Source organism: Tyto alba, unplaced genomic scaffold (assembly GCF_018691265.1).
Source record: "Tyto alba isolate M040663 unplaced genomic scaffold, T.alba_DEE_v4.0 Super-Scaffold_41, whole genome shotgun sequence".
Classification (NCBI taxonomy): domain Eukaryota; kingdom Metazoa; phylum Chordata; class Aves; order Strigiformes; family Tytonidae; genus Tyto; species Tyto alba.
In genome coordinates, this window is record NW_024881317.1 from 15,980,245 (window position 1) to 16,004,430 (window position 24,186).

Genomic DNA, 24,186 nt, shown 5'->3' on the forward strand with positions numbered 1-24,186 from the left:
GGAAAAATAAAATTCAAAGTTACCATGTAAAAATTCAAGTTACTTTGAGGCTCTGCTATGTGTAGTTTGAAGGAAATCATATATTGCATTTTGCACAAGACCTGCATTTCGAAAGCATTATGCACTGAGTTCAGTAGCATTTTTGGATGCTCCTAAGTTTTGGAATCAAGCCAAGAGTAAATGTTTTTAGCATAAAGCAAAGCAAATCAAGCTTTGCAAATAAACAACTACAGTATCTTGTTTAAGTAGCCATCTGTCCCAGCTGGCTTACTAATAATTAGCAACTTAATGTTCATTTCAAACCATGCAGGTAATTGGAGTGATAAGCATTCAAAGAGAAAGGGGTATGTACAAAACCAGGCTGAACAATCTAATCTTCAATGCAGTAGTAGCAAAATTCAGAGCGTGGAGAAAATAGATAGGATTTTGTATTTTCATCGCTATTTACCGCTGAGGAAGTACAAAACAAGTATCTTTGTGGGTGGGCATGTATAAATATAATTCATTAAAATGCAGCACAGAACTAGTATCTCCTTTGCAGCTCTTAGTTAAATGAGATTTGGTTTCGTGGTACTACAGATTCCTTCTGATGTTCACCCAGGGGCGAGCCCTGGATTTGGAAAATGGAACTGATTTTTAAATTCACTAGGGATTCCTGCACTGTCTTCCCTTAAAACAGATAGAAAAAAAGTAATTTGGGCTCCTTTAATTCATAAGAGTAATCAACACAGGTGGCAACAATGTAGCTTTTCATTTCCTTTCTTGAAAACATTCTCAAATGATGTGTGACTGAAATGATGATCTATATTCTTAATTCAGTATTGCTTAGTGATGATGTCATCAGACATTTTCTTTAGGCTCTCCAGCTGTATAAGTAAGAACTTCAGCCAGTGGACAGACAGTGGCCTAGCGTTCAGCTCTTTGGAGGTGGAATTATTTTCCCATGGATTTAATAAACAATGTTTTTGTGCTGTTGCAGCTCCAGAAATGTTTTTTGGTACAGGAAGAGGATTTTAACATCCAAATAATAATGGCTTCCCACAGGAGATATGGTTCTGGATGAATGGAGGAAGGAATGGGAATTTCCTAACTCAATTGATTTAGTAGCTGATTATAGTTTCATTCCATCAAAGATCTTTTTTTCATATGTGACTTTCTCCTTAGAGAGCCTTTGACATTAAATCTGCAAGGATGGGGGAGGGGGCATCAGATGCCAAAGTGCTTTATAAAAGAATCACAGCTGTTCGGCCCTCACATCTTCTCATAGCTGGAGGCATTAAGAAATACATAATGGCACTTTTTTTGTTGGGGAGGCGGGGGGACAACACATACAACAATTTTGGAGGCATGCAAAAAATCCAGCAGCAGCATTTCCCTTGGTAAATACTGCAGAACATCATAGATACCGGGCACCTGTGCCTCAGTCTAGTCAGGAAATTTCATATCCTTTCCCATCTCAGCGACTTCATTTCCTCTCCTTTGGAAACATGTCAAGAGTCCTAACGATTAGTACAATTGTAAGGGAATGAAGTAGAACGGATTGCCAGTCAGAGGTGCAGCATGGTTATTTTCTCAAGCTTTGTTTTCCTTCACTTTTATGGCTGTCTTGATACGACAAATCTCTCACATTGTAGCCAGAGTGTGTTGCAGGGCACTCCTGGGAGTGACTAGAAACCAACAGCTGGCTACGGAATCAGCAAAAACCTCATTTATAAGTAGACACTAGGAAAGCAAAAGCCAACCCCAGCAGACTAATTGCTGACTGGCCAGCAATTGATCAGCAGTGCCATTTTGTTTTATTTTTAAGGGATTGTTCGGGTGACCTGCAAGAGTCACTGCTCCTTGCTGGCAGTTCACAAATCGTGAGTAATGGGCCACAGACTTTGAGGCCAACCTCCCCAAACATTCTCAGTGCAGAATCCTGCTTCTCAAGGGAATCCTCAAATGAGCCTTTTATTGGGCAGTGCCAATGACTGCATCGCTTCCAAATGATACACCTACATAAATCAAGGCAGGCTGGCTGGCTTAAGCATACAAACAGAAATGGTTATCATGTTGTTCATTATAGTTACCACAGAGCAATGTTAGTCCTGCAGAAGTGACCCAGGTTTTGCTTCTTGTAATGAGATGCCTTTCAACTGTGGAGGAACTGTAATTGTTTTAAGAAGAGTAACAGCAAACTGTACATGAGTAACACTTAACTTTGCACTAAATTTAATTCTGGCAAGCAGGCTCCTATGGACATAGCTGGTTTTCAGCCACTAGAGGTCCAATCCTGCCCACAGTAAAATAAAAGGAAAAACCCAACTGGTTTCAGTGGGAGCTTAATCAGGCCCCACTTGATGAAAAGGAAGCAATGGCAACAGCCCCCCGAGGGATGTTTGTATTGGGAGACAAAGCTGTTTCACTGGAAACTTGACACCTGCTCTAGAGTCTGTGAGGTCTGCGAGGGCCAAACAAAACCAGAACATGTTGATTTTTATTTTTCTTCTTTGACTGCTATGTTGTCCTGGCTCCTTCCCTTTTCCTTACCTCACACCCTCCTCAAAAAAAAAAAAAAAAAAAAAAAAAAAGAAAAGGAAGAAGAGCTCTTTTCTAAGCTGTGTGTGTTTTGGGTGTTTGGGCTTTTAAAAACGCATTTGAACCTCTGAGCCAAAAGGATATGTCATGGCTTTTAGACACGGTCTACTATAAATGGGGGTTTCCTTCATAAACCCAAGCTTGAAATTTCACTCAAGAAATCCAGAGTCCAAACTTCAGAGTGTACTGAGAGAGCTGGAGAATTTTAAACATTTACAAACATACTACAGCAGGAAGATCAAGAAAGTGGAATCGGAAATAAAATGCACAAGAAGTGAATGAGGCTGCTCTGGTTTCTCGCGTCAGCGCAGCAGTACATCGAAATCTAGTAGAACTATGTTTACGCAACCTGAGGCCTGTGCCAAGGGTACATGTCTGGATGAGAAGACTAGAGCGTTCAGCTGCTCTGGATGTAACTTCCAAGTAGCAAGGCCTGAGCTGAGCCTACTGAAATCAAAAACAGTCCTAAGCATCAGTGGACTTTGAATCAGAAACCAGGTATTTAAAATAGGTGAATACATCAAGATCTCAGTGACATTTCAGCATGTGTAAATGAAGCCAGACATAAGCTGGAGGGGGATTCATTTGATCTACCACCTAATGGTGGCATCAAATGCAGAAGCTCAGTCTCTTTCCAGTCCGGGTGGGAGGAGAGGGAGAAGCAATCCCTGAGGGCAAGACCTGCCGCCTCCGGTGTGCTCACTCACATGGCCCCCCACCTGTAAGGGCCTGTCTTTCCAGCAGCTGTTGCACTGGCCCACTCATCTAGACATCTTGCTTCAGTGCTTAAGGATAGATACGGCCAGTGCCCCCTGGGCCAGCTCACGGTTGGGATAGGTTTGGGGAATGGCATGCTAGGAAATGGGTGTGACGAGGGAGGAATCCAGGGTCTCTGGGCTGCAGATGGAATCAGAGAAAGAGCTTGAAACCTCCTGTCAGTCTGCTGTGAAAGTGGAATATAACATGATTTTTTTCCTTCCCTATGTCCCAAATCCCTCACACCAAATGTTTGACCTGCCTGTCTTCCTGTCTTAATTAGTCTTGTGTCTTTCTGGGAGCTGGGTCTGTGTTCTTTTGCAAATGGCAGCACATCAGACAGGAGAAACCTGTCATGTTTATTTTCTAAGATGTAGGGGGCACCCATTTGAAAAAACTCCCAGCTTATCTAAACGTTTTTGTTTGTATGATTTTGAATTAGGAAGTGTGAGTAATTAGTTAAGAAGATTAAATAAGTCTTAACAACACACAGTAGCATGCTTACTTTCCTCCTCCCCCCCTCAAGTATTTCCTGCATAAAACCCAGGCTGCCAAATTGTGATGATACCCTTTTCTATTTTAGTTTCTCACTGTGCCACATGCTGATATAGCATCCGTTATTTCAGTTCAGTCTTACTAAAAGGGATTATTTTGCGCCTGGTTGTTCAAGAAAATTAATCTAAAGAGAAGAAACTTCAGATTGTATTGTCTGTTAAACTATACCCACCACATTTTACTCCATTTGGCTGCCTTATTAAACCTGTGGGAAGAAATTTTACTTAAAGCACATAAAGACCTTCCTCAACATAATTTCTACTTTTTTTCTTTTTTTTTTTTAAGTTATTGAAGAATTTATCTGCTGTTAGTAGCACAATACAGAAGCAATAACACTTTCCCATAGCTCAGGTAGAATTTCATGTATTCTGAGAAACTAAGCTCCTAAGCCTTACTTACCCTTTCACTTGTGGGGCTCTGTAATTGCTGGAGAAGAACATTTACTGTCTTGCTTAACTGCATAAGAAAACATTGTTTCTGAAGCCAGCATGACTAAAAAATTAATTATGCTCTACATTTCCACTAATAACAAAGCCAAGCTATCATTGAATGATTTGGGTAAGAATGACAACATTTTTTATGGCGTATGATCCTTGGTGTCACTTACTGAGACTTAAAAAATTAAATAATGAAAGATTTCTAAAAATCCATTAAATCAGAAGTGGAGAGGAGGGAGTATTTGTTTACAGAATCAATTATTGGTCTGTCACTGGTCTTTAATGAAGTTGTGGCTATTAAGAACTTGATCCTGGAAACACTTCCACAAGCACTTACTTGAAAAGGTGGGAATGAGGAGGGGTTTGTACAAACAAGACTAGTATTAATCTGTATAGTTTTCCTGTGTTTTGCATTGTTTGTGCATTGAAAGTCTTGTGTGCTCATTACGTGTGACATAAAACAGCGTGATCTATTTATTTGTACGTGTTCTGCCATTTAAAAGAATCTAGCAGATCATCACTTGTAGGTAACCGGCATTTTAAATGTTCACCACCAAAGAGCAAGTTCTTACTTAGAAATTAGCTATGCTGCATAAATAAATACTCCTACTAGGATCTCAGACACTACAGGCAACACCGAAAAATACTATGGTCAAATTTATTTTGACTTAAAAGGTCTGTCTGAGAAAATTACCTTATAACTACACATGAGAAATTGCTGGAATGTCAACTTCATTTGCAGTGGCCCCTTATGGCCTGATCGCCCTCCCTGGCACGATAAATCACTGGCAAGATCCTTACCTTAACACGTTTGATCTCAGCTCAGCAAGACTTGGTTTTGATGTGAAGAACTCCAGATCTGTTAGGTCAGAGACAAATAGCAGAGCCACTGACCTGCAAAGTGCTAACTCTATATTAGACCCAAGTGAGCAGCCGTAAGCTCACAGAAAGTTTGCCTTCACTTCTACTTTGCATCCTGAATATTTTCAAATATTACTGTTAGCATGTTTTGCTAAATGGTGCCAGTAACATTTCCTTTCATGTCATTCATTCAGGACATAGAGAATCCACAAAAAGTCAAACAAACAAATAAGCATACAGTATGAGAAACATAATCTTGGATAAACTGTTAGAATTATCTGCACTTTAGGGCAACATGAAATAAAACTCAGTATTTATCAGTTTCTTTATTTCATTTATATAAATGGCTTGCACTGGCCCTTTTCTACCTAGACCATGCTTACTAAGATCATAAATAATAATATTCACCTGTATGCTCATTAAAGTTATTGAAAGGGCCTGTATGTACATGTCAGTACATACAGAAATTCAAACTACTCTTTTTTTAAAAAAATAATCCAGTTTGTGACATTTGCATTCAAAGTCTGAATTTTCACAAAGACCAGTTTTGTGGCCACTGAGTTTTGTGGCCTTGGTTTGAAACTATTCCTTATTGTCCTGGTTAAACAGTCACTTATCTCTACGATAGTAAGCAGGAGTGTTAGTCTACCAGAAAACTGGATGTTCTTAATGGGCTTTGGGGCAGAATAGCTTTGCCTCATCAGCATTAAGTTAAATCACATTAAGTACCCACTTACAACATAGGGATTACCACTTATGACATCTTTGGTGAAATCCTTTAAAACAAATTGTTGCATTTGTTAAGAAGAAGCTGTGAGATAACAATTCCCAGAAGTCTGATTTATAAACCCATTTTGCTCTTCAAGAAGATGCAAAGGAACCCAACACCTCTCCTCTCATTCAATGCTGCAATGAAATCTCTCAGGCTGGAAATGCTTTGCTATAAAAAGTCTTGGGAAATACTGATTTATTTACTTTAGAATATTATTCTGGAGAGAAGAAACCTTTAGCTAGATTCCCTTTCCTCAGAGTTCAGTTCTGATTTCTCCTCCAGTTGTTTCTGTTGATAAGCCATTGACTTTAAATATACAAAACTGGAGCAGGTCATTCTACTTTTTATTATTCATAAGGCTGATTGGGGAGAACCGGACTTAAGCTGTCAAAGTATCCTGCTGTGCTTGGATACCTGACAAATTTACACCCCAAAGTACACTGTGGTGCTAAGACTAAAATTGGATGTGAAGTGCTCTTGCAAGAGCTGATTACAGTCCCAAGCAAATAAAACACTTCAGGGTATAGCAAAATAATGCCAATATTTAATAGAGTTTAACATTTTTATATATGACTGGCAAGCTATTCTGTATGGAGATGTAGGCCTGCATGAAAAATGAGCTCTTCTATTTACCTTTAAATAGAAGCAGACTAATAACTTTTAGTGTGTAAATTAAAAACATGACCCTCAACTTTTGCCAAACATGCAGCATTAAAAACATGGACTAAGGCAAAACCAAAACCTAACTATAGAGAGATTTCCTTAAATGACCAAAGTAGGTTATAAGTCTTGTCAATAAAAAGGCTTTTTTAAAAACAAATGTTCATATATGAAGTCCTCAGATTTTTTTTTACCCATTTCCTTTAAAATTCATGTTTCTTTTCCCCTTTCTAACCAAATTCCCTTTTTCTCTGCTGAATCCCCTTATAATGATACCAGAATATGGGCAAACCTCATTAGTCTTCCTGCTGTTTACAAGAGGGGATTTATGCTCAGTGTAGTGAACACAATGACACATGATCACTAAATGGCTAAAATCACCATTGAGACTTTAATCTGAGAATTTTTTCACCCAGACATTGCAAATACTATTGGCATGCGAAGGTATGAAAAACTGTTAATTACAGCAAACATACGTCATCCAATGCCCAACTTTCTGCAGGGAGTATACCAATAACTGGCCATTTGTGAAGGTTAATTTCATGCAACCTTTGGCAGTTATCTGGTATAAGGTATGTCGCCAATTCAATCCATTAAGTAATAACTAAATTCTCATGAGACCTAGCTGAAGTCAAATGTTGTTATTCCAGGTTCACTGCTTTTAGTCTCCCTGAAGACCATTTAGGCAAACAGCTGGAAGAGCTGACTACAAAGGTTCCCAGTCACAGGGAACCAAGCACTCTAGGAAAGCAGGTAAAGGCTTCTTACCAGGAAATAAGTTATCAAGGATTTGTCCTGTTGCTTACTCAAGGAGAGAAATTAACTGAGACAGAAAGCAAGAACATGAACACATTTGTGTTTCGGCTAGAATCCAAAGATGAAAAGCAATTATCTTGGCAGATGGGAGAAAGAGCTGTGCTGCACCAGCCACTGGGCATGTTCTGCACTGGGCTCCTGGTTGTCATCTAAATAGCAGGGCCTTCCTTCTCCCTCCATGTTGGAGCACCTTAGTAGAACAAAACCTTTGAAAAGTGAATAGAAACAATACCAGAGACAACCACCTGGACTTCCAGTACTGTCACTGCATTGCACCAACTGAAATACTTCTCCTCCTAACAGAAAAGTAGAGAGGTGAGCAACACCACACCGCAAGCTCCTGCTTCATTTGAACTCATTATGCAGATCTTCCAGCAAGGAGGGCACTGCCTTCCAGACAACACTCAAGGGAGTAACAACAGAGACAATTCATGATAAAGTGACACAGAATGAGAGCAAAGAGCACAAAGAAAGAGGTCTTTTCATCTGTACTGTGTGCACACATGTCTGTGAGTGCACAGAAAAGTGTGCAATACTGCGTAGAATTGTAGACATGTAAACACTGGCTCTGAAATTCATCTGTATTTTAATTTCCCAGAATAGTATGTACAGAAAAAGAGGTTTTATCTTCTAGTAGTCTGGCTGGTTTAGCAAGAGCTCCTGCTTCTGACACTGACCTACTGTCTGAGTTAGTCATGGTTACACTCCCACAAATTTAAACTCCCCCATCTGTGAAGGAGCCTTGTCACCAGTTTTACAGTGAGACTGAATCAATTAATGCTTTCTAAAAGCTCTGATGGAAGGAGCAGGATATTAATGCTTGCAGTTGAGTGATGCTAGCTAAAAATGTCTTTAGTAATGTAACAAATGGATTTTAAAATCACTATCAAAGGGTTGGACCACCAACACTAGGTCATCATCAGCACAGCTAACGCATTTAGTGTTGGTCTCATATCACAGTTTCAGATGGACAGTGAAAAAGCAGAGCTAGAGTCTCACTTCTCAGGAAAACAGCATCCCACAGACATCACAAAAGACAGAAGAGGCCGTTAAGTAGCTGTGGTAAAGAAAGTGTGATAAGGACAAAAAGACCAACAAAACAATGAGCACTGATGGAAAAGGGGGTGAAGGCTTAGCCAGATATCCTGAAAAACTTGCATGTTTCTGAGAGTCTGTGCAGGCCATTCTGGTACAGGACTGCTGCAACCATGAAGAAATTTGAGAGTATAAAATAAACCCCTTGATTTGGAAGGGCAGGTGGCAATTTTTTGGTAGTTTCTAACTACTCAAAACTATTTCTGTTTCAGCTGGGAAAGAAAGAAAAAAAAAAAAAAAGACAAAAAACCACACCAAAACATGTGAGCAAATGTAAAATGAGTATGTTATGGTATACAGGTAAGTTTTGAAAATACCCAGTGGAATCAGGACAGTGCTTTTATGCCTGAATGCAAAGAACATTTAAAAAAAAAAAACAAATATGTTGCAAACAACAAAATGAAGTGGTTCCTTAAAAAAAATAAATAAAATCTATGTATTCAACTGGCAGTTACATAAATGCCTTCTCAAATCAATTTGACAGTGTAAAGTAGTATTAAAGCCAGCGTAGAACTAATTTCTATTTCCAGGACTTTTTACACTAGCAGAGTGGTAAATAAGAGTGAGGTGCAATGTCATGAGAAGTGCTTTAGTGGTTGAGCTGAAAAGACTTTACAGCGTTTTTCAGCTAACTAGATCACAATTTTTATCTAGGTCATCTTATAGTTAGGAAATAAAAGCACAAGTGCCTATAAACCAGCATAAGAAATCTGAGTGTGAAGCTGGCTGATCTGGACTGTATCACAGAGAGGAAAAAACCTAGCATTATTTGAACATAAGGGGATGAGAGTTATCAGAGGCATACCACGATTTCTAGGCATGAGCTACTTAGGGAGACTGCAGAGATGGAGGGGTAGCTCTGTGTTCAAGGAACTGCGTGGATATTTCTTGGAAGAGAAACATAACGCATAATGTAGACCCACGGATATAGAGGCAGTGTAGGCCATGAAGGATAATAGCAGGAGTGAAGTACTAACTTCTGGATAAGAGCAACTGAAGTGACACTCAAGTGGAAAAAGAATATGAAGGCGGTAAGACTGGTGCAAAAGTAACTGTGTATTAGTTCAGTGAGAGCTGCATTGAGATAGTGTCTAGAGAACATAGAGTTTTCTGTATCCTAATCTAAACAACATTTGACATAGTCCTGTCAAGGACTAAAAATTGTGTCTGAACCCCTGAGAAATGATTACCACATAAATAATTTCAGCTTCGTTGCAGGAGAGAAACACATGAAGAAGCCCTACTCTCTGGGATACTAAACTTCAAGAAGCAGATTTTTTTAAAAAGAGGAAGTAACTTAGAAACTCCCTGCTTGAAGTTAGGAAATTAAAATCCATAGAATCAGCATGGAGGCTTAAGAATGTGAAAGAGTCAAAGAAGATTTGCATTCCCAAGGCTAAAAATGGGAAGCACAAGCAAGAAAATATATGGGGTGTCTAAGCAGGAAGATACAAGAGATTATATAGGCCAAAAAAAGAAACAAAGTGCTAATTTTAAAAGGATGCAAAACACAAAATAAAAATTGCTACTAAATATTTTGAAGAAAAATACCGAGAAGATAACACAAGTAAAAGAGCCAAGAGAAGCCTAAGTTAAATAAATAAGCAAATGTAGGCTGTGGGAGAGTCAGTGGATTCTGAAAACAACCTAGCTAAGAAGGGTACAAAAGGGAGACTGAAAGTACTTCCAGAAGTGGCTGCTCATTTGGGGGATCTTAATTTGGCTATACCAAATTAGATTGTATTTCTGGCCAAAATATAATATGTGTTGTAGGGCCAAAGGGAGAAAAGCAGAGCCACTAGTTTGAACACTAGAAGATGAGAGGTAAAACACTGTTCTGGGGAATCATCTTTACTAAAAATCAAACACCAGAAATACACCAAAGATCACTTAAAGACCATCTCCAAGACAAGGGTGCTTCAGTCCCAGTTGTGCTGCAAAGAGTTGAAATAAAGTTCCTGAAAGAAATCCCAAATGCTAATGCATCTCAGTTTTTCCAGTTTTTAAAAGCTGAGGCTTCGGGGATTGCACAGAGGTCACTAAGGAGATACGGGGGCAGGGGGCTGGGGATGATGATGTATTAAGTGGTGTTTTTCCCACTGAAGCAGAACAAAGCGCAGAGCTGGAGGGACCTTCCAATTGGAGAGATGTGTTTCAGGTGAAATGTAGACCTGAGGTTCTGACCAGCTCTAGTCACTTGAGGCCAAATTTAGGGCATACTGACCTATTCAGAAGAGGATGAGATCAGCTTTTATATGACAGTCAACTAATACCTGTATTTACCTGAAGTAGTAAATAGATCTGCTTTGGAAATAAATCAGTTTCACTTTAGAGTGAAGCATTTACCTGTGTAAATACATGTGTTTGGAATTTCTGTAGGGAAAGGCACTTTCTGATAGTTTCTGAGTCAAAACTGAGGGCTTTTGTGCAATCAGTGCTAGATGACCAGAGCATGGGAAGAGGACAGTGTCTCCTTGGCATCCTCTCCCGTCTGACTTCAGCAAGGAGGCTGCAGCCCGTTCTTCTGTGCAACACTTCCTACAACTGTGACTTTCCAAGTGGATTTTTGTAACTCACTTATTTTAAATTGGGGCATACTGGAAATCCACATGGAAATTAGCAAAGTATATCCTTTCTGTAACCACAACACCTGCTGTAGGCCTCTCCACAGCTGTCCCACTGGCATCCCTTTAGATTCTATGTTCAATTCAACATCTTCATTACCTATGAATCCCTCACAGATTAAGGTCTATATACTCTAGTGGTCAGTGCGGTCCTTGTGTTTTAACCTCCAGCTGAGGTCAACTGAGATTGAGCTGACCTTAAACATTTTCATTTGGGTCACAGAATTTGATGTGACTGGTTCTCTGCTCTGCAGTGTTTTCTGACTTCAGTCCCACAAAGCTGGAATGTATTATGTTTCAAGTCATAAGGTAAAAATTGAGTTCACTAGGCTCTCTGGGAAAGGAACCGACTTCAAGTGAACAAGAATGAAGTCCTTTTTTTCTTTTGTCAGTTGGAGACTATTTCAGCAATGCTATCGCAGCAAGGCTTTGATGTGGCTTCACATATCATACTTCTAGTAATGAAGTGCTCCTAAAGCTTAGTTACACTGCATAACTTAAAATTGATGTGTTGCATTCATGTCACAAAGGTAGATTGCTGTTAGAAGTAACAGAAAATGCTGGTCAGTAGAAATAAGTTTTTAGACAGATTCTGAGATACGGAACTTGTGTTTTGGAGAAAAAAACCAATTCGGTGTATGCAGTCTGAACAGGAATTCCTCTGTTCATTTGAGTAAGCACAAAAGTAATGAATGATTGGGCCCTTAGATGGCAATAATTTTTAGACTTTGTCTTTCTCCAATACTTAGTAGTAAGTCTTCACATAGCTATTCATGCACTTCTTTGTGCTTGAGTAGGGATGCCAGTGCTTGTCTGAGGATTCCTCACTAGAGAACTGCACAGAGCTGCAGCTTTCTGAAGATTTTTTTAAACCTTTACATATCTGTTCTTATATTAGATTTATATAGCTTCCTTACAATGTTGTCTCTGTATAAATGCATTTTTTGTCTCTCATATCTTTCAGCTGAACTAAAGTTGGTGTTTTGGTTACTTATTTCAGAGAGTCAGTTCTACTCTTTAAAAAACCAAACAGATAAAAAGTTGTGGTTTTTTAGAAGTGAAGAGAATTAAATATCAAAAAAATACATAGCAAAATGTTACAGTTCAGTCTTAGGAAAGGTAGCTGCAAAACTGTAAAAGAAGAAATGTGACCTTATGCAGGATCTGACTAAGAATTTATGATATGGACCACTGAACTCATCTTTTGTCATTTATCTCTGTAAACCTGTGAGATTTCTTGGAAGATAGTTAGTCAAATGAGGAGCCGAGATGAATCAGTGGATATAATTTATTTAGACTTTAAAAAGGCTTTTGATGATAAAGTCCTTAGCAAGAGGCTATTAAGGAAAGTTAGTAACCATATGGTGAAAGATAAAGTCCTGCCATGGATTAAAAAGTGGTTAAGAGATAAGATAAAAAGACTGGAAATAAATGGATAATTCTCCCTGGAAAGAGGTTAATAGCAAGGTCCCCCTTCGTTACTGCGACTAGCAATTGATATCTTGGTTCACCTGCTTTTGAAGATCATTAATAGTAAGGTACATATTTTGCAGATAAAAATATTCAGACTAATCAGAGTACTGAAGAAAATACCACTAGGGCTGAAGTTAAAGGGCATTTGGGGCAACTCAAGGGTAGATGAAATTTGCCAAAGGTAGTAAATGCAGAGCAAAGCCTGTTGGAAGGAAGGGTTCAAATTACTTACAAGATGCTGGTATGTTCCCAGTGACTAGCGATGTCTGTGGACAGCTTATTGAAGGCAACTGCTAACGTGCATTATAAAGAAGGGAAGACAAATGTATACAGTGGTTCCACTGTGTGGAGCTCCCAGAACAAAGCAGTTGATGGCAGTGAATAACTTCAGACTGGCAGAGCCCATTAAGCTCCTTGGGGAACAATTTTGCATGGACAGGGAGATGGACAAGCTGAGCAGAGATCATCAAGAATTTTTGGACTGTTGGGATTTATCAGAAAATGTGGATACATCAAGACAGAAATTTAATATGGAAATGTACCAGGACTGGTGAACTTCTGTGGGAAGTATTTCCAAAGGAGGGAATGGAATGGAGAGTTAAAGAGGGATTTCTTTTTTCTTTTTTTTTTTTTCCTGAATGAAAGTATGTGTTCAAGACACATTATCCCAACTCAGTAGTCTAATAGCTAGCGTTAATGCTTAGAGAGCCATAAATCTTGGATCAAATCCTTGCTGTCTTCGACATGATGAGTATTCTTGGAGCACCTGAATGCTACTTTTCCTCCATGGGTGTCTGCCCACTGGGCTATCAGGTTGATATCTCTCAGGCCTCATCAATACTTAGAAGTGAATTATCCAACAGGAGAGAATGTGAAATTCTTTCCAAGGATAGCCAAGGGTAGATAGCATCCAAAATTGGGACCTATCCACCATCATAAAGTAGGGATCCACATTCAAGTTTCTACTCTGTTTGCTTCAGAGCAGGGGTATGAATTTGGCTCCTCTTCAACTTGGGTAAGTGCTCTGATTATTACTGACCTTCTGGTTTTGGTGTACAAATAAATACATGCATCTTTTGTATTGGAATACTTTAAATCATAAGCATTTTTGTAAAGATGAGAAAAGCACTAATTGCATAGCTCTTGTCTTTCAGTGTATCATCTGACATCACAAACCAGACAAAGAGAAGAAAATTTCCCCCAACCAACAGCATAGTATTGTCCAGCTTGATGCATTAAAGGAGTTTGCATTTTCCCTAAAGATTCAGTTTTTCCGTAAAAGTTTACCACAGTAAGAGGTCAGTGCTACAATAGTTACCTACTCAGTCACATTGTAGTTATCTGTAGTAGGTATCCAGTTGTTGCCAGTTTCAGCCTGGTAGTTTCTGTATTTTTAACACTCTTGCATTAACATGGTTGTAGCAGCTGTATTGGAGTAAGCAAAGGCAGGGGCTTGGATATGCATAAGACTACAATTGTTTCTTGATCCCTCATGCAAAACCTGGGTAAATTGGGTTTGTGCAGAAGACCTTAAAGGTTTGGGAGGAAAGAAACAATCCTATATTCAGGCTGTTAATTGGAAAGAAGTGCATAAATAGTTTGCAATTGCTCTGTGGGTTGCTTGATTGTAATACTAACCACAAAGAATGAACACACTAGAAGAGAACTCAAACTGTAAATTTAAACAACAGTAAATCTAATTACAGTATATACCCTAAAACTTCATTTATGATGATGCAGAGGGACATATCTATTGCCAGCATCAGATGCTGAAGTGTTCCACAAAGGGCAAAAGTAGCTGTTCTGTTTGTCTACTCTACACGTAAACATCTCTAGCTTTCTGTGCTCCATCTTTTGTAACTGGACAGCGCTCACTGAGCCGACCCAAAAGGCTAGCTGATTTCTTCAGGTATCAGTCACTGAATCTGACTTCAAAAGGCATTATAGCAGCGAGCTTGTTCAGGGAAAGACAGGTGGGAAATAGCATGCATTCATCACTTACCTGAGTTTTGCCAAAGCTTGTCTTCAAAAAATGACAAAGATTCTGTATATTATTCTAAATAAAATAGATTTCCTGCCTCCTATCTTAATGTCAGTCTATAATTTTATCTGAAAAACACAGCTAGAAAATTTGTTGAAAAGAATTTATAATAGTGTTCTGCAGCATTCATTTCTGGGCAAGGCCAAGAAAGGACATTGGGAATAAGAATACAGAAACTAAGTAACAAAACACTTCAAACCCAAATGCTTATCATGTGAGAATTTGAAATGTATTTGTTCTTGTCTACCCAGAAGCAGTTTGGCTACATTTAGTACAAACTGCTGTATACCATTTTGTGTTGGAGTGCTGAGTGGTTTACCTGGTCCGTGCTTAGAGCTGACCTGATTTTAGCCTATGATGTAAGAGTAGGTGCAAACCTTTCTACACAGGACAGAAAAATATGGTTGTCAGGCAATTCACAGGCTGCTACTACAGAAACATTTCTGAAGCTCTTCACTGCCACAGTGGTGTAATGTCACCCTTCTAGAGCGCCTCTTTATAAAAAGCTCTCAAAACCACAGTTCTTCAACTTTTCCTTATGATAAAGTTCTTCAACTTTTTCAGGCTTAAATCAGTTAGCAAGCAAGAAACAAAACATCCAGATGGATTAATGTCCCCAACATTATGCAAACTGGGAATGTTCGTTCACTCAGTTACATGATGGAGCAATAGAGCTAGGACAGGACAGAACCCTGAGGTCCTCATTTTATACCAAGCTGTCTTTTAAAGTCAATGTGATTTACTAGAACCACTATGAAAATACTTTGTAAAGCAGATTGGATTATGCCATAACAAAGGAAGGATAGTGACATCCTGCAGAAACACATTTAGCCCCTCAAATAGAGAGAGCAGGAGGAAAACGCTGCAAAGGGCTCAGTCGATTGGGCTGATTCCATGTCTACTGTCAGATACCTGGGAGACACTCGCATCTCAGGAGGGAGAATGGAGTTTCATAAGAGCATGAAAGAGAGAGGCATCAATATAATACTAAGCTGAGAACCCTCTGATCACCTCAGAAGCTATTGGGTTCTCAGAGCCATCAACTCAGCGGTGTGCTTCCTGCACAAAACATGCTAATAACGTGTCCTTACTGGGCGTCATGCTACAGCTTATCTCACACATCTGATATTTCTGGAGCAGCCCATTCTGGGAGAGTTTCTGTCATAAAGTTGACATTTGTAGAAGTACGACTTGTTGCCAGGGAGAGGGCTGGATCCCCGTCCTACCTACATGCTCCCTTATGTATGGAGCGTAGCACTGCCAACACGCTCCTGACAAGTCTGAGGAGGGCTTGCTGTGCCACAGGGCTGTAGAATAACCTAATTCCATACAATACTGGAAGATCCCCTGTTCTGCAGATGCAGTCCCTCCTCAAATGTTAAGAAGTAGATAATTCAAGAGTCATTACAATGAAAGGAGAAATAATGTCGCATGTAGCAGTTTTAGTACTTGCCAGCCATACAGAAAAACTTAACCCAGCCTGCTTGGATACTTATCTTCATGTCTGGTTCACATCCTATTCACCAATTCTTACTACACACATCTAACCTACTTCATTTTTCACAGAGACCATGCCAAGGTACTAAAAAGGTAGGAAAAAGATTTCTAATGGCTGCTTTTTAAATAAGCATAGGCTGACTCCCAATATTGAAATCACAATAGGTACCGCTGTACATCTTACATAAAAACATGGCATCATGTAATTTTCATCAGTAAATATATTTTTTCTGACAGTGAAAAACTACATTGCTTTTGGGTGCTATATCAGGTGTACAGACTGAAAGGATTTAACAGTTTTCTGCTCAGTTCAATAAACCTACTGGAGAAATAGTTCACAAGTTTCAATAATTCTGATAAGTAACCAAATACATTAAAATTACATGGGTAGTATTTGCTTTATCTATGTTCTTGGCAGGAGCTTTCATAGTAATTCCCAGGATAATGTAGTGTTTTAAAGATTAAGGAGTAATAAATTCGCTTTTTTTCCAGTACATATTACAAACCTTTAACAAATCTGATTTAGGAATTTTAACATGTTTCATCCTAACAAAACTGTCTATTTCCCAATTTTCAAATTCCAAAAGTAGAATTAAATTGGCAAAACATGTTTTTAAGTTACTTCACTTAGTTTAAATGCTCACAGGTACCTCTTATTTTTCATAAAGAATTAAATCCCAAATGATTAAAGTTTTACACTCAGAGACAGCTGTAATAAAGAGTTCAAGAATTCTGTGTCCTGGTTCTGTATTTAAAATAATTCTCAGGTAACAAGCAGGAGAGAGACTTCTAGGAATGCTTACAGATATCTGATTTTACAAGGTTTGGGGTTGCTGGATTATTCTTTTTTTTTTTTTTTTTTTTTTTTTTGCTAAAGTGCTTTAGTCTAGTGTTATTTATTGTTTATGGAAGTTGTTTGTCATTTAAGACATGAAGTGACCACTCCCCCAAAAGAACCAAGTTACAATCCATTATTTAATTTTTGATTGTTTTTGTTTGTAATAGGTGGGAAAGTGGATCCTGGATAAAAGTCCTGCGCAAGACAAGACTCCAAGCTTAAGACTCCAAATATCTATAAATCACTTGTATTTCCTGCAGAGAAAGAGAAAAAGGAGGAAAGAGCAAGACAGACAGAAAAACAGAGACAGAGGATAGCGAAGTGAAATATTCAGTACCTGTGCTAAACCAAATTTCTCTCAAAAGCAACCAGGAGTTACCTGATATCTCAAAACCAAGCTTAGAAGAAAGATGTTGCTGTTGGTTTTGGCTTAATAATGAAATAAAATAACCTTATTTTACTTGTTCCATTAGTATAAAATGTGTAGCATCTTACATATTTCTGAAATTATGGCACTATATGTTCTGAATTGTTAATTGCTACTATCCAGCTTATGTTCTCACAGATAGGAAGATATGAATGCTGATGGCTTATCTTTTTCAAAGATTTTTAGAACCAATTCTCTAGTTTTAGAACAGAGAAACACGAGAACACTTACGCAAACTGACTATGATACTACTCTCAAGTATTATCCACCAAACACTCCAGAAGCATATTTCACACTGAAACCAACAATAAAATTCATGCCAAGTACTACTTGCACACTGTGATTGCTCCCAAACTGTAACACTATACAACATCAAATAACTACATTCTTTATTTATTTAAACTATTTTCAGATAAACTATATGCAAGAAACCATATGCATATTTTAATTTACATATTGCAGTTTGCATTAAAATGTAATGAAATCTAAAATAGTTGGCTTTCCTCTGAAACATTCTTCTAGAACTTGGAATTGCTGTAACAAATTAGAGGACAAATGAGTTTTGGCACCCACTTAAAAAAGAGAAAAGATGAAAAGCTTTTAAGGTGATGATATGGAGGAAAAAATTGCACTACATCGGCCAAAATGAGTTTCCTATCAGCTTTAAAGCTCCTGAAGTTTTATTTCCAGTAGATAAAAATGTTATCACCTTTTCCCAGGGCTGATGTGCTTATTTTCCTATTAAGTTACTCAGTAATTAGAAACAAATTCTGACACATTGTAATCTTTTTATATAAAACATTTGAAACTTCTCCAACAGAAATGAAAACATTCTTTAACTAAAGATCTTAGCGATGCAAAGATTCAAAATATATAAACAAATTTAAAAATTCAAATTGCATTTACAAACAAATAACTGTTCTTAAAGCCCATTTTAATTGAGCCCCATAACATACCAGAGAAAAACAGCAGATTTTTTCTATATTAACCCAGTGGGTTATATAGTGGGTTATAATATAATATAATAACCCTCTCTTTATGAAAATTAGTCTTAAAGATTAGCAGGAGAAAATATGCAATGTTGTTGAAGTGTGTATTCAAGTATCACGGAAGTTAGTAGAGAGACCTGTTCCAGTGCTGTAACAACCTGGTAATATTAAGAGTCCTCCAGGAATTGTAAAAGAGTCCTTTGGGCACCCAAGGTAAATTCAAGAAAGAAAACATTTTTATTTTCTGATTGAGACACACAGGTACGTATAGTAACTTCCTCTGAAGTACATCAAAAGCAACTGAAATGTATTTGAGAACTACTGATTTTGCACTGAAAACAAACCCCAACAACTCTGTAGAAAATACTACGTTACTACGTTTAAAGAAAAGTAAAGTGGCAAAGCCAGTCCCAACAGATGTAATTTGCTTTTCTGTTATCCTGTGGTTTTTCAGATGATTACAGGGTAAAAATCTGCTTCCTTTATTACAGATTAAAGGCAGTCTTTCAGTAGTTTTTTATCTCTACGCTCAAGTTGGTTAGGGCAGAACAAAACCAATTTAAGGAAAATCCCTCCTCTAAGAGGGAAAGTCGTGAATTTCCCTGCCAGAACAAACGAACACAACTTACCTTGGTGTATTTGATTTCAAGGTTGAGAGTGGGAGAAGGCAGCAGATGCAGAGATGCCATCAGAGCTGCAGGATCTGCCTTCACCTCCCCTGGCATCTCAATTTTACTGGAAGTCATAGTCTTGGGGGGGTTTTATAGTACCACAGAGCCCCCCGCTCTGACCTGATGCTGTGTTGTGTTTTGGGTTGGTTCCCCCCCGCCCCCCCCCTCCAAAGACCGGCGCTGAAGATGTTGCTCTCGTCCTCTGTATATAGGCAGGTGTCAAGCCGGGTCTCTTCTTATTGGACATGGGGGCAGAGGCAGGGGGGCAGGTCCATCCTACCTAGGGCGATAGCGGCACAGCCCCGCTCACTCGCGCGGCGCAGCCGCGGCGCCCCGCCGGGCCCCCCCCGGCCCGGGGATGCCCCTGCCGCCCCGCGGGAGGACGGAGCGCCTGGGCGCGGGTCGCTGCCTCCCGCCCGAGGAGCCGGGACTGGGGAAACCGGCCAGCGCCGACGGGGGAGCGGGGGTCACTAAAACCGTAGTGTTTCCCCCTCGCCTCCCCCATGCCGGGCGGGGAGGCGTCCCGCGGGGAGCCCTGGCAGCCCCTGCCCGCCACCGCCTGGGGAGCCCCGGCCGCGGCGGGGGGGAGGGGGGGGCGGGCAGAGCCGGGCGGAGGCTGGGCCGCACTCGGGAAGCCCTGGCGGGGCAGCGGGGGCGGGGAGGGGGGGAAACACGGGCCGGGGCACCGCGACCCGCCGGCGGCACTGCCTGACAGCGCGGAGCCGCCGCGCAGCGGGCGGGGCGGGGGCGGCCCCTCACGGGTCCCAGGCCGAGGCTCGGGGCCGCTCCGCAGCCGCTGGGCCGGCTAGGGCGAAGCCTCCGCCTCGGGGCAGCGTGTCTGACCCCGCTCCGCGGCCATTCCGCTCCGCTCCCCGCGCCGCTCCCGCTCCCGGCCTGGGGCGCGGCTGCAGCACCTGGCGGCTGCGCTGCCGCCCTCCCCCGCTCCCGCCGCCGGGCCTGCTCTGCGAAGATGCCCGTTCCCGCCAGCTGTGCTCGCAGCGTGCCCGCTGCTCCCCGGACCTGCCTCGCTTTTTATTTTTGCGGCAACCGACATCAAAGTGGCTGCGCGTCCCCGGTGACAGTGATGAATGCGCCGAAAACTCCCCCCCCCCCTCCCCTACCTGCCGCCCCGGCGGCGCCATCCCCGTCCGCCTGCTGCCCCCTGCCGGCCGCGCGCCCGCAGCCGCCCGCCACTACGGCAGGGGGCCCCCGCCGCCCTCGCCTCGCGCCCGCCCCGCGCCGCTCCCCGCCGTCCCACAGCGTTTCCCCTCACGGCGCGGCCGCTGCCTCCCCCCGGCCACCCCGCGCAGGGCTCCGGGCCGGGCAGCGCCGTTCCCTCCTCCCGCGGCAGCGCTCCTGAGCTCAGGCGCCGTCCGGCGCCGAGGTCCCGGCTCTCCTCCAGGCCTGCGCTGCCGCGGGGCTGGGAGCGCCATTCCGCCCTTGTCCGTGGGGGCCATCTCCACAAAGCCGGGCTCTTGCTTGCCCAGGGTTTCTCCTTCTCCCTTCGCGAAAAAGCGCCGTACACCTTTCCTCGCTTTCCCTCGAGAGGTCCCACACTTACTCCCTTCTTTCGGCGACGGGCTATAAAGTCCCGCCTTTCCTCCCTCCTGTACGACGGTCTCCCATCTCCCAGTGTGGGGGCACGGCCCCTGCAGCCCCTCCCGCCGCTGGCGGTTGCGCGGCCGCGGGCACGGCAGCTGCTGCGGGCACGGACAGACGGGGCGGAAGCCCGGCGGTTTGGGACTTGTGCAGCGAAGGGCACCGAGGTGCGCCTCTGATTCCAAACTCCTCCGAGGAAAGAAAGCGACTAGGAGGAGCAGGTGCTTGCTGCCAGGACAAGTCCATTAGCCCATCTGTGGCTTTCTCCTTTCTTGAAAGTTCTTTGCAAAAGGAAGAGGTCTAGAGGGCACAGTAATTGTTCAGGCAACGGCTACCTGTTCCAGCTATTACCCTTTGGGGGGGCTCTCTTAGTGGGAGGCCACATCATGCAAGAGGTCGGGCGTGCCATACGGTGGTGCTGAGAAGTCAGCAGCCAAACAGAGCCAAATCCACTGCTCACTGTCTCAAACTCATCACTTGTGTGGCAAGCAGCACGTGTGCGGTGGACACCTGCCCTAGCGTGCTGGATGGAACAGCAGACGGCTTGAGCTTGCGCCCTGACTGGGCTGATAGACATCGGAAATTTATGGTCAAAGCCCTACACTCTCTCTGGTCAAAACTTTTAGGCAGAAAACATAGGAAGCCCAGATCATTTTTCTTACTTCAGGCAAAATCAATAAAGTTCTGCTTACTGATGCAAACACCCCCAACATTTTGAAACTGATCAAATGTCATGTTTTGAAGTTATTACATTGCAGATAGATAAACAGAGAAAGGACACCAAAGCTACAGCTGTCTAAAGTTGGCAAAACAAAGCAGCAAGAAATATACCACGTGACTTTTTTATTGTCCTAGTCAAGAATAAACAATGGGATCTGGCCATGCCTTGATTTTGTTACAATATCTGTTTGTTGATTCCATAGTTATTCCTTGCTCCATGTTTTACAAGTTTGCAGACAACTGAAAAGATTGTCCCAGCGTTCTCTTAGTGTTTGTCCAGGAGCACGGATCAAAGGTTGGTTCTGCACAGACAGGCAGCACAAAATATAGAGTGCCATTTAAGTCACTTCAGGGTTAACATGCATATTTCTGTAAATTTCCAGCTCAGTAATGAAGGAGACTGCAGATTTTGCTTTCTCTTTTTTTTCCTAACAGAGGAAATGGATCCATAATACTGTGCTGTAATGTGACATGCAGAGCTGTCAAACTGTGACACTTGGGATGAGTGAGACTTTTAAACGTCAGAAATTCAATTTTTAATGGCACACTGGCAACATAGACCTAACACTTCATCACAAGGATGACACCTTCTAAAAGCTGTTTTAAAATAAATCAGAGTGGGGATGTGCTCCTTTAGAAAGGATTGCATTTAAACAAGTTTCAGGAATGAGGAAACTGTATAACAGTTTCATTATTAAATCAAGTCAATAAAGTTCAAGAGGTTTTGGTGATAAGGGATTCCTATGCATGTGGAGATGCAGTTCAAACCCACATAATCTGGAGCTGCTTAAGTGACCTCCATCAACTACTAGTCATACAAAACACATTCTTCTCACATCTAAAAGCAATTCAGTTTGCAAAAGCACTCTGAGCCGACCACCTTTAGACTAACTGCTACCTACGCCTTGCTGGCATTCCCCAAGTGGAGAATGGCACTGCACTTACCACGCTGCAGGTTCCCGGTCTACAGCCCGCCTCAGAGGGCTCCCCAGAAGAAGATGTTGGACATGTGCTGTTGCTCTTCCTGACTGAGAGTGACCCATCACAGTTCCTCTTCTACCATCTGGGAAGACAATGATATAAGCCTTAGTGCCAAGACCACAAGTGGGTCCTCATCAAGTGCAACAGTCGCTTTTCCAAACAGAATTAGGAGCAAGGTCTGTAATGCTATGCTGGACACACCAATGAATTGAGCGTGGTGAGCTGCTTCCATGATTCAGCACTACACTAGCTACTTTATGATAGCACATTGAGTCATGGGATTACTACCCTTATTGCCTTGGACATTAGGACAATAACTCAGTAATAACAATGAATACAGAAGTAAACTAATCAATTTGTGAAAGAAAAAAACCAACTCCAACAGTTGCCGAGGAAGAACTGAAACAATACCCCAGGTTCAGCCTGAGTTCTACAGTCCCGAAACACCTACACAGAGCAGAGAAACCACTTATTCTTATTTTAGTTATGTAGTTTCTGTTTTGGTTTTTTTTTTGTTTTTTTTTTTTTTGTGAATTGGAAATACTAAATCAACTGGCAATTAAGTCAGACTGGCTTATTTTCTCTCACATGAATGGGTTTTAATTAAACTCCTACTTAAACAGCAAATCAAGAAACAAATATGTTCCGTTTCAGATTGTAATGGCAAAGATGTTACTGTCTTCACACTTTGTGAAGAAATGGCTGTCAAAAAATGAAGAACAAGCAAGTGACTCTGTTTCTTACTTCACTGTTAGAATTTAGGCTAATATATAGCAAAGATCAAAATAATTCCTGAAGAGTTTCATTTTTATATTTAGATCAATCTGGATGTATAATTTGAAGAAATACCTTTGTTTCATTTACAAGTCTCAATTTCTCCACAAACCCCCAGTAACTGGTATTATAGATATTGCTTATATAAATGCCATCTGATGGAAACAGGACCTCTGGGAGTGAGAGGGAGTGCAAAAGACCTGTGATGTTGAAGACAATACAGATGTAATTAAGGCATCCCTAGGTTGATCAGAGCACTGGTATTTTTATGCTCTATACTACTGTGTCCACATTGCCTAAAGGAAGTCGTAAAACTAGAGGATTGGATGGAACTACTTGTATCTCAAACACCTCATTTGGGCAGAGTAGCTGTACCAAAGCACATACTGATACACCACTGAAACGGACAGTGGCTACAGCAACTCCAACAACATGGAGCTCTTTGTTCTTACTGCTTCAACTCTGTGAATATTTATTATGCCCCTTCCTGAGCTCCAGACTCTAACCACTATCACACACATGAAGAAACTGAATCACATCATTCTGTCAGACACTTCCAGTGATTCAAGATCAGCTTCAAAACCTGCCCCAAAATTATTTCAATCTGAACCATAACTTCTTTTTTACATATATTTCTCTCAGCTGTCCTGTTACCATTTATCAAGGATATCCCTGTTTCCTCATACAAATTCAGTATTGATTGAGCGAGCCTACTCTGTACCCTTTGCCTCCTGCCTCAGTAAATGTCCCTTCCTATTTCTTATGTGCTTTAGAAATCACTTTTGGAAATAAAATAGGGACCGAAAAGAAACTTCCACTAAGTTATTTTTCAGCTCAGGTTTTCACTTATGAAATCTGAACTTCTTTTTCTGGTATATACAGTAAAAGCTTCAGCCTCCGGTGCCCTATTTTAATTGCCTGCTATTTTAATTACTGACCATGATGGCAGCAAATGCTCTTCAGGAGATACTTGTATTTTAATTTATCTGCAAACATAAATCACACATTATAGCACTTTTT

The 24,186-nt window shown here is 41.2% G+C and overlaps 1 protein-coding gene across 1 annotated transcript in view; it reads right to left on the reverse strand.

Moving 5' to 3' along the window:
• ALDH1A2 (aldehyde dehydrogenase 1 family member A2) overlaps positions 1 to 20,151 on the reverse strand; it is a 58,789-nt gene extending 38,638 nt beyond the window's left edge. The window contains exon 1 of the mRNA XM_009973230.3: positions 19,051 to 20,151. Coding sequence (XP_009971532.1) covers positions 19,051 to 19,167 — 117 coding nt within the window. The 5' untranslated portion in view covers positions 19,168 to 20,151. The remainder of the gene's footprint in view (positions 1 to 19,050) is intronic.
• Positions 20,152 to 24,186: the final 4,035 nt, after the last annotated feature.